Genomic DNA, 11,989 nt, shown 5'->3' on the forward strand with positions numbered 1-11,989 from the left:
TTGCGGATTTAGTTGTCACATTAACAATTTAAAACGTTTTTTTTCATGAGATGCTCTTAAGATTTAACGAAATGCACGAAATACCCTTAACTTTTCATAAATACACCAAATGCGTACCATCTTCCTCCAGTTTCGTTAACTTTTCCATTAACTTTAACTGTAATTAAATTTAATGTAACGGCGCTGGCGGAAAAGAGCTATTAAGGATATTTTGTGTATTTTTATAAAATTTTAGGGGTATTTGGTGCATTTCTGGAAAGTTAAGCGTATATGGTGCATTTCTTTAAACCTCAGAGACATTTCATTAGAGATATTTCATTTAGAAAACCGTACTTTAAATTATACTATTAACCACATGTATATTTTTTTTATAAAGGTAAGGAAAAAGAACTTAGAGCATCATTAAAGGTAAGCAAATTGGTAAGTTGTTTTCATTTGCCATGTCAGATTTTCAAGCTATTATTTTTTTATGTGTATTTTGCTCCAATGGTTAGCAAGATGCTTGAATTTTTTTAAACCGTTTTTTTAATTTATTTTATGATTCAATTCACAAGTTTTCAAATAAAACAATTGTTTTACGTTCTTTTATTTTCCAAGCTAATTTGCTTAACTTGGCTAATTGCTCATATGTAGTACGGAATACTACTGATTCATGGGTTTTCAAGCAATCGCTATAGATACACCTCCTAATCCCCTACTTCGTATAATACTACTACATACATGTCAATTCAATTAAATTCCGCCTTCACCGTCCAAAGGTCAGATTGTTATAATCTTCCAAAAATAGAAAAGTTTAGAATTTTTGACAATGGAAGGAATAGTTCTCCAAGTTTATATTTTTGTTATTACGTCCTTTCTTCTCCGTTATGGGACACTTAAACATGTGTATTATTTTCATATAGTGTCTCAACAATATGTAGGGCGAAAAATCCCACATTCCCACTCCATCAATCATCAATGCAAACAAATCAGCGTGTCTTTAAATTATCGAAAAGATAAGTAATTGGGTGAATTTGAAGAGAAAACAATTATGCATCCATGCTTTTGGTCATGTAACATAGGGATTTTTAGAGGATGTGACGACTCTTCTATGCTATTGTATGTCAATCTATTTGCATTGTCGATGATATCATTTTTAAGTATCTCTTCCTCAGCTTTTCCCTTCATCAACGTATAGAATCCAAGCGCTATGATCATTCCTCCGATCACACTGCACAACAAGAATCATTTTATTTCAAAGTAAGTAGATTTTTCGTCAAATAAACTAGGTCGATTTTTTAGTATTATATTAACTATTTATCATAACGTAACAAAACAAAGTCAATCAAAATCAAGTAATCAACCATAAACTCGATTCAGTTAAAACCACAATATTTTCATCTTAATTTCATGCATTATCAACTGCCGATTTGAGAATTAATTAGACATCTAAAAGTATTCTTTAGACACTTGTCATACGGAGTATTCACTTATGTTTTGGCCGGAGAACGCGCAACACATGTGAGTAGAACTACAAGAACGGAGTAGTGATGCAAACAAGATTTAAAAAGTTGACCAAATGAAAATAAAGGTACCTCCCAAGATGCAGAACATCTCCGAGGAAACAAACTCCCATGATAACTGCTATAATCATTTGAAGTGGCTTAAACATTGCTACAAATACCGGACCTTTCACTCTACATAACCATATATCAACAATATATAACATACTAACTGTTACAGCCTGCTCAAAATTCAGATGTTACATCAAATATATTAGTTTTGCGAGCAAAATCAACAATAATAAATTCATAATATGAACTTTATATACAAAGAATTACCCCAAACAGAATAGCTGTCAATTCGATACCATAGTTTGGTGTCCAAACACTTGAATCCTTTTCTGCAATAACAGTAACAATGGCTGCCAATATAGTCTCAAAGAAGAAAGTAATTAGTGTTATTAGCACCTCTGAAGGGAAGTCCCTCGCAATCCAAGTCTGAGAATCAAGAAAGCAAATATTATTAGCCCTAGCTAGCTAGTAATATCACGTACTCCCTTAATTAGGGCGTGTCTTTGAAGAAGGTAACAATTGTAACATTGAATGACACGTGATTTTGTTATAAATTCAAAGAAAGAATAATCCGATTGAATTGAAAAAGTTCGATCATTACCTTTGTAACATATATAAACGAGACAAGTATGCAACTTATAGAGAGAAACATCCCTCCAACAATCCAATTTGGTTGAGTTTGAAGTTGAACATCAAGAGATGGCGTGTTTGGTGAAGGGAATGCAATAATTGGGAGTCCTTTGTAGAAGATCACAACGAATGCTCCACTAATTGATACTATTGTTCCTATTAACTTAACTATGCTACTTTTTGAACTTAGGTTCAATATCTCCATCCTACATTTCACAATTCAATTAGGTCAATGGGAGTGGATTTGTAGCAATCACAACACGTTAATGAGAATGAATCTGTATGTAACTTTATAAGAAAAATAATAGTAATGGTAAATTAATCTCATCAAATTGTCTCTTTCTCTTCATAAATTTTCATTACCATTCATTACCACTTGGAGTAAGGAATTTCACTTTGTTGTCAAATTATACTTAAATTATTATCATTATTGCCATTTATTACCGGATATCAAACGTTCAGTCACAACTTTATGTATATATATGTACTGATCTAGAAATTTACCTGAATATTATGGCTATAATGAAAGTGAAAGCAAGGGAGAGATTACTTGTTGCTGATGCAAGTGTCGGTGAGCTATTACGAATTCCAGCATAGAAGAACATAGAACAACCATAGCTGCATACATTCAAATACAATTCAAAATCTTAATTTTACGATAAATGAAACCAAAGTGTACAATTAGTTTGTTGTTCAAATGATATAATAATTTTAAGTCATATCTCTCCCTCCTAGCTTTTAGTAACTTGAGGTTTGTAGGAAAAATCATGAAAAGTAAGTGTAACTTCTTGAAAATGAAAGAATCGGTGTTGTTTGGTTTGCAGAAACATCATAAGTTACACTTTTTATAAAGTCTTGTTTCTTAAAAAATTAAAGAATATTGTTTACCTAAATCCTCTCAGGTGCAGTATATAGAACTTTCCTATATTTAACCAAAGGACATTCCTACTTCAATTACATGGAAATATTTATACATGGGTTTCTCTCTGCAAAAATTTACTTCTTTTGATCAACCAAAAGAGAAAACTGATTTCAGCACATTATTTATTGACTATGTCATCTTAACACACATTCACGTGAATAGAGCATACGTAGTATAAAATTGTGTGTTTATAATGGATATCCTAGAATCATTTCCTATAAAATGATTACTCCCTCCGTCCTTAAATATTAGTAGTCTTGTTTTGACTTTTCAACTCGTTTCAACTCAATATTTGCATGTAAATATCTCCAAATATGTATGTTAAAAAAATATAAAAATTTGATATTGTTAAACTACATATTAAGACGAACAAAATAAGACCGCACGTGAAATGTTTTGAAGTACGTATTAGAAAGAAATTAGAAGATTATCTTAATTTATGAATAATATTAAGATTCCAAATGGGACTAATATTCGAGAACAGAGGGAGTACTAATTTACAACCGTGATTGAAAAACATAAGGCCCAACCCATATCTATAATGATATATTGATATCTAACATATTGTAGTACACAGTACTGAGTAGTGATTAATTTGTACGTATCTTGAATTGATTTTAGAAAAAATCAAGATACTCCGTAACATGAGAATCAATTGATAAAAATGAATCGGTTTTGGATCCTTTAGAGTTCTAAAATAACTCTACAAGGTAGAGTTTGAGCATATCAACCATTGATTGAAAAATCAATGGTTCATATATTATCTTTTCAAAATTCCCCCTATTTTTTCTCATCAATATGAGCCCTTGATTTTAAAATGTATGGTTTAGATACAACTCTACCTTGTAGAGTTTTATTAAAACTCTAGAGGATCCGGACTCAAATGAATATTACCTGATAATTGCAAGCAAGAATATCCGCAAAATTGTAGAACATCTAATAGGAGGAGGCGGTGTTTTCCTGTTCAAAACCATTCAACATCTTCAAAACTAATGTGACAATTACTTAAATTCTGATGGATTGAAAGTAACCTTTGAGGTATTGTTATACATAACGATGACATACCTGTGGTAGAGGAAAGTGGTGGGAGCAAGAATGAATAGAGAGATGGCATGAGTGTAAGTAATGTAAACATTGTTGCTCATTCCTTGAGCCATAGCTGCTTTTGTAATTGTATTTGAACCCACAAACACCACTTCCATTGCCACTATTATTCCAAATATCTTTATTTCCCACATCTTTTTTCTGTTCTTCTCCTTCTTCTTTCTCTCTTTCTCTCTTTTCTAGGATTTTTTGGTCTTTTGTATTCGAAAGATTCATTATTACAAACTAAAAACAATTATTTCTTTTTAATAAAGGTGTAAATTAGTAGTAATTTATACATATAAGTGCAAATTTACTAATAACAACTCCCCTTCAAACAAACTATATTTTAATAATATAATTAACCTTTAAATAGATCGGACCAAGTTAGAGATGCCACTAATAGGAATTAAAAAAGACCATGCCACTATGAGTCTATGAAAGAAAATTATATACTTCGTAGTGGATTTGTTTTTTTCTTTCATCATGCACGATTTCATATTCTTAAAATAAAAACAGAATAAATGTTGTTAAATTTGTAAGGTTATTCGTCTAAGATTCTAAGATTAGGTGAATTTACATTATTTTTTGGGTTTGATCTAATTCAATGATACTTTTCTGATCATTTTTGTTTTTTACGGGTTTGTAAAAAATAATGCGAAATAATAAATTCATGTAAAAGGCGATCTGATAGATTTTTATTCGTCATATCAGGTATGGGCTAATTAATTGGTGAAACTAGAAAGCTAATTGCTTTGATAAAAGCTTTTGGTCAGTCCGGACATATTTCATAATATCTACTCTTATCGGCTTATATATGTTGCTACCTCACCCATTATTTATTACGTAGTAGACAGTAAAAAAGGTGGTGATGCTAATGAGCTTTTGGCCTTGTGAATTATTTTTCTAGGAATTTTTATGTCGAAGTCCATAACAAAGCATAAAACTCAAGTCTACTTTGGTTTGACCAAAAACATTTTCAACGAAAAATGATTTTTCAAGGAAAACCCAATAAACAAAGCATACAACATAAATCCATATTTTGGTTTGATGAAAAACATTACCAATGAAAAGAAACTCAATTCTAAGTTAGTTTTCCATTGTTTGTTGAGTTACAAGAAAAGTTATACGGAATGCAGTGGCGTATCCAGGATATTGAAACAGGGTAGACACAAAAGGTACAATTTTTTTTTAAAAAAAAGATACAATGAAAATGACAATTTGCGGAGTTATATGTTTCCATAAAATTTACCAATTTCATTGTTCACCGTTATTTTATAAATTCTAAGATTTTAAAGATTATACAATATAAATGTATACGGAGTACTACGTGTTATAGGGCAAATAACAACAAAACTTTAAAAATATATAAAGTAGAAATTAAAAATCAAATATGACGTGCCATCCCGAAAAAAAAACTTGAATTTTAAATACTTGGCAAACTTAAAATAAGGTTTATATATTTAATCTGCAACAATGAAACATGAAGACAAGATGCTAGAGTGGTTAATGAGGAATTCTAGTTATGTTAATAGCGAAAACATTTATACATCCATCAGACCCGAACCTGATATTTTTGGAGCCAAGGAGCCTCTTCTTCAAAATTGTACTTTAAATTTGAAGTTATTTTTCGATAATAGAGATGTATTACCTCTGGTAATCTCAAGTTAAAAATGGTGTCAAGATAAAAAATAAAAACAATGTAAACATGCATAATTAACATTTGTACATGACTCGGAAATTTTTGAGGCCCATGTAGGCATGTAGCATAAACGCACATACGAGTCATGTACGAATGTTAATTATGCATGCATCTGCTAAGGGTCGACTATGACATCCATACTCTTGGCATGTAACATAGGGATTTTTAGAGAATGTGACTCTTCTTCTATGATATATGTCAATCTATTTTCATCATCTTTTTTACGCATCTCTTCTTCAGCTTTCCCCTTCATCACCGTGTAGAATCCAACTGCTATTATCGATCCTCCGATCACACTGCAAAACATAATTCTTTTATTTATGTTTCTGAATATTTTCTAAAAGTATATTGATCATGGCACTACCAGAATTTGTATCTTTAACGACAACCTAATTACGAAGGGTCAAAAATTCCGCCGCAAAAGTCTTTTGCGACGGGGCTAACAACCAAACAAATACGGGAACAACCGTCGCAAATGTCTTTTACGACGGGTAAACAACGAGATTTTTCATTAATGACGACCCCCTTTCATGACGAATTCGCGACAGAAACCCCGATCATTAATCAAGGATTTTGGTCTTTAGCGACGAGACTTACCGTCATTAATGGTACAATTTCTTATATTGTCAGTGGATTTTTTCGAAAGGAAAAAAAACTTACTCTTTAATTGTTTATCCTAATGTAACAAAATCATAGATCTCGGAGTCAATCAAAATCAAGTAATTAACCATATATAGTTAATGGGTCAACTGGCTGAATCTCAGAAAAGTTTCATGCCAATATTTTTGGCCTACACATGGGCCATGGAAACTTGATTAGTCTGAAATTTCCTAAATAAAAAATGGATAGAACAAAGTCTCGAACAGAGTAATTCGCTATTTTTTTTTGTGAGGGAAAAGAGTAAAACGCTAGATAAAACAAGTTGACCAAGTTACAAATAATGGTACGTAGACGTACCTCCCAAGATGTAGAACATCTCCTAAGAAAGAAACTCCCATAATGACAGCGATTATCATTTGAAGTGGTATAAACATTGCTACAAATACTGGTCCCTTCACTCTACACAACCATACACTAACCATATACAATATACTAGCTGTTACAGCCTGATCAAAATTAAGACATGACACAAACATATTAGTTTTTTAGCAAATAAAGCTCAACCATAATAAATTTATATTCAATTATTGATCTTTAAATATGAAGAAATATGTACCCCAAAGAGAATAGCTATCAATTCGACACCAATTCTTGGTGTCCAAACACTTGGATCACTTTCTGCAATAAAAGTAACGGTTGCTGCCACTATAGTCTTAAAGAAGAAAGTAATTAGTGTGATTAGCACCTCCGAAGGGAAGTCCCTCACAATCCAAGTCTGAGGAGAAAGAAATCAATTATTATTATATTAGGAAATTTTTAAATGTAGCCCTAATTAAGTCCCCAAGTCGATCCCCCGGGGCTTGTGTCTCATAAGATGGTACAAACACTACAAGAAATTGTACCATTAATGACTGGAAATCCCGTCGCTAAAGGCCAATAATCATTGATTAATGACGGGATTTTCTGTCGTGAACCCGCCATAAAGGGGGCCGTCATTAATGTAAAATCCCGTTGTTAACCCATCGTAAAAAACATTTGCGACGATTGTTCCCATCTTTGTTTGGTTATTAGCCCCGTCGAAAAAGACTTTGCGACGTGATTTTTAACCCGTCATAATTAGGTTGTCATTAAAGATACAAATTCTTGTAGTGAAATTAAAAATAAAATAAATTGAGCGATTCAGGATTTTATCATGAATCTAAAAACAAAGATCCATTATATTAAATTAAAAAAAGGGCTTATGATTACCTTTGTAACATACACGAACGAAACAAGTATGCAACTTATAGAAAGAAACATCCCTCCAACCATCCAATTTGGTTGAGTTTGATGTTGAACATGAGAATTGAGAGATGGGTTGGTTGGTGAATGGAATACAATGATTGGGAGACCTTGGTAAAAGATTATAACAAATGCTCCACTAATAGAGATTACGGTTCCTATTAACTTAAGTATGCTACTTTGTGCTCTTAAGTTCAATATCTCCATCCTACATTTCACAATTCATTTCAATGCATGTCAATGGCTGAAAATAGTAATGTACATTAATTATGACAAAAAAAATCAAACAATCTCTACAATGTTGCTATATAACTCCTTTAATTTATAGCAAAATCCAATCAATTTCATCATAATGATTTATACTAATTGCAATACATAAGTTATAAAGTGGAAGTTATATTGATAACTTAAAATAGACACTTATTTAGGAACAGTGAAAGTCAGTTAAAACGACATTTATTTAAGAAAGAATGGAGTAAAAACTAACCTGAAAATGATGGCTATGATGAAAGTGAAAGCAAGAGAAAGATTACTTGTTGCTGATGCAAGTGTTGGTGAGCTATTACGAATTCCAGCATAGAAAAACATGGAACAACCATAACTGCATTTTAAAAGGGGTGGTTAGGCCGAGAATTAATTGCAAATTAAGTTCCGCAAAGTTAAAACGTTTTAGTGAAATCATCCATACAAACAAATTCACAACCACCTGAGTTACTATATTGCCGGCCCTCTTAAAATGAGAAAACTATAATTAATCATTAAACAATCTTGACAGTTTAGCTATATCTATCATAGAGAACAACCATAGTTGCACTTAAAATACAAACAAAAAAATTTACGATCAACCAGTGCAATCAGATCGTATCTACAAATTAAAAATTAATGTTGTTCTTCATCCTACAAGGAGACCAATTAGTGATCGTGAATCATGCCCATGATTCGTCATGTACGGTTGTGCAAATTAATGATGCAGTCGACGACCATTATAACCAATTAATCATGTACAGCCGCAGACAGTGGCGGAATTAGCGGGTTACGGGTTAATAGTGGGCGGGTTAGCCGTACAACTACTAATGGTAGGGGTTGGACTTAGGGGGATTCGATTTTGTGACATGTCGCATACATGTTTTCAATAAAAATAAATAAGTAACAATCGTGAATTCGCGATTAAAAACATAAGGCAAGGTTTATGTTAGACCTGCTTATTGGAAAAGGTAGTCCAATGGGCATAAGGTTAGGGTCAAGCTTAGGGTTTGTATTGGACAGTGTTCTTAATTATTGAACAAGATCAATAAAGAGTCAAATTTATAGCACAATATTTTGAAAACTAAAATAGTTATGATGCACTAAAAAGTATATGTATAGCTTCGTATTCACTTGTACATGCATTATTCAACTCTTTTTTTTTTCATTTTTCCTTGTTCATTTAGTCATTTATTGAACAATCCACTATTAACCCGCAAACCGTTTTAACCCGTCCATTATCAACTCACTAAAAATGACTCTTCCATTGCCCGACCCGTTTGACCCTCACTGACCCTGACCCGAACTGTTCAATAACCAGGTCTAGTCCATGTCTAAATATTTTACGTACTGCCGTATTAGAATTATTAAAAGCAATTTTCTCGTGTATTGAATTGTTTTTAGAAAAAAACAACGAGGAGTATGGTATGAGAAGCCATGCCCATGTATATCTTGCCATCTCGGACAGGAAATTAAGATAAATAATCATGGATTCATGGGTGATGATAAAGGTCGCAAGTTGCGACAATATTTAGTTGTCGCAATCTTACGTGTCACAGTATAATTGGTACATATAAGCGTCACGTAGGTTATGAGTCATCATAATATTTTTACTGTCAATGCAATATTTTTACTGTAAAAATATGTCGATAATATAATCGATATAAATGAGGAAACAAATTAGAATATTAAGATTTTCCTACCTTTTTAAAAACATGTAAAATAGATTATATAAGTTAAATATTTTAGTTTCCGATTTAAATCATAACACATAAGCATGCCATGTCATCATTGTGACACGGCTTATAGGTCGCATGTTGCGACCTTTATCATTTTCGAATAATCATACCTGATGATTGCAAGAAAGAAGATCCGCAAAATTGTAGAACGTCGAATAGGAGGAGCTGGTGTTTTCCTGTTCAAAACCATTCATTAACCTATCAATAATGTGACAACTAATTTCGGATGGATTTGAGCGCGCCTTAGAAGTACGGTATATAAAAATGGAGCAAGAATGACCATATGTATTGGTATTTGGTACGGTTGTACATGCAAAACTATTCAACTAACCTATAACTTCAAAACTAACGTACGTGACAACTAAATTAATTCGATGACGTACCTGTGGTAGAGGAAAGCAGCAGGGAATAGAAGGAGTAGAGAAATGGCATGAGTGTAAGTTATGTAAATATTGTTGGTCATTCCTTGAGCCATAGCTGCTTTTGTCAATGTATTTGAACCCACATACATCACTTCCATTCCCAATATTATTCCTATTTTCTTTATTTCCCACATCTTTTTTTTTTCTTTCTTTCTCTTCCTCTCAATTCTTTCCGATCTTTCTTTCTCTCTTTTTTTTACCTTAATTTATGTTTCTTCTCTCATCACTTTGCCTTTTGCATTTGAAAGATACATTATTACAAACTATAAAATTCATTATATAAGACGTGCAATAATCTAATATTTACTTGCACATGTACGTGTAACTTTGCTATTTGCTAACAAACCCCTTTCAAATAAGATATCGGATCTTTTGAGTTATATAACTTTATTTTTGAATAATTCAAAGATTAATATGACATCAACTAGGATGCAAACAAGACGAGCTGAACCAACTTTTGGTATGTTCGAGCTAAACTTGTTGAAGATATATTATTAAGTTTTGAGCTAGTACGAGCTTTGGAAATTCTTGTTTGAGTTTGGCTCGTTAAGAGTTTGAGTTCAACCTAAATTTGTTTAAGTTTTATTTACGAACATGCTCGTTTGTATTTCGATTTTGAGCTCTATTTAGATCCAAACTAGTTTTCGGGCACGGGCAATGCTCCGGGTTACTAAATTAATAACATTTGCATTTCTTTATTTTTATTTTCGCAATGATAACATGAAACATGTCATGTCTTAGTGGTAAACTTAAAATCACGCTTACAAACAAACTTAAACGAATTGATCATGAACAAGAACGAGTCGAGCATGAATGCATTCGAGTTTTAGTCTTAAATCTTTTATTCAAGCTTGTTTATTGATTCACCTAATGAATTTTTTACCGAATCTTAACTGAGATTGTTCGGGCGTTGTTAGGAATAGTACGAGATAACAATCTAGACAAAGCACACACAATCACGTCCCAACTTGTATTATTAATCAAAACCGTTATTAATAATACAATCAATCAACCTCACAGGTGTTTCTCTCAAACTATGCTCAAACTCAGGATCTCAAGCATATCAATCATAATGGTATATAAATCCCTATTTATATACCCCAACTTCCTAACCCTAGCCCTAGTATTAGGAAACACAATATTACTAGAATATTACAATTTAGGAGAAACCAATATACTAACAAATCTATCCCTAAAATACAACTCGTAAAATAGGAATACAATAACATAATATATCTCCTAAATAAATATCTATTAATATACCATAACTGAAACTCGTTGCCATATTGGGTTTAATATTAACAATTCCTCCCCTTCAACCCAATATGGCCACAACCGATTTAACGGTCACTATTGAAACACCGTCGTCCATCCGACAATGCCTCCCCTCGAACAAGAACATCTCCATCTAACACAAATAGATTTCTTTTATTCTTCCAACCTTTGAGTATCACCAACCCCTTTTAGTGACCTCCAAACTACTGTTTTTCATCATAACAGTATAACCCAAACCATCTAATCTACCCAATGAAATTAGATTCCGTTCTAACTTTGGTACGTACCTCACTTCCGCTAACTTTCGAACACGACCATTGCAAAGTTTTACCACAACCTCACCAATGCCGTCAACTTTTACCTTCTTACCATCCGGCAATGTAACCATCTTCCCTTCACACTCTTCATAGGATGAGAACCATTCCCTCCTAGCACATATGTGATGAGAACTTCCCGAGTCAAGCACCCAACCGTCTTTTGGCCCCTTATCTTCTTGAACCAAAAGAGCATCACCAACATCATCATCATCTCCTTCCGCA

General features: G+C 32.7%; 2 protein-coding genes across 2 annotated transcripts; both read right to left on the bottom strand.

Annotated features, from left to right (window-relative positions):
• Positions 1-800: 800 nt before the first annotated feature.
• LOC130466203 (WAT1-related protein At5g40230-like) lies at positions 801-4,450 on the bottom strand. Its single transcript, XM_056834898.1, has 7 exons — positions 4,171-4,450; positions 4,000-4,065; positions 2,688-2,801; positions 2,155-2,389; positions 1,821-1,979; positions 1,575-1,723; positions 801-1,210 (listed from the first exon to the last, which is right to left on the bottom strand). The coding sequence occupies exons 1-7, from the start codon at positions 4,341-4,343 to the stop codon at positions 985-987; spliced, it is 1,122 nt and encodes a 373-aa protein (XP_056690876.1). The 5' UTR covers positions 4,344-4,450; the 3' UTR covers positions 801-984.
• A 1,555-nt stretch (positions 4,451-6,005) lies between these two features.
• On the bottom strand, positions 6,006-7,978 carry LOC110782851 (WAT1-related protein At3g28050-like). Its single transcript, XM_056834518.1, has 4 exons — positions 7,739-7,978; positions 7,107-7,265; positions 6,848-6,996; positions 6,006-6,186 (listed from the first exon to the last, which is right to left on the bottom strand). The coding sequence occupies exons 1-4, from the start codon at positions 7,976-7,978 to the stop codon at positions 6,006-6,008; spliced, it is 729 nt and encodes a 242-aa protein (XP_056690496.1).
• Between the last annotated feature and the right edge of the window lie 4,011 nt (positions 7,979-11,989).

The sequence above is a fragment of the Spinacia oleracea genome, chromosome 1 (assembly GCF_020520425.1).
Source record: "Spinacia oleracea cultivar Varoflay chromosome 1, BTI_SOV_V1, whole genome shotgun sequence".
NCBI classification, from domain to species: Eukaryota; Viridiplantae; Streptophyta; class Magnoliopsida; order Caryophyllales; family Amaranthaceae; genus Spinacia; species Spinacia oleracea.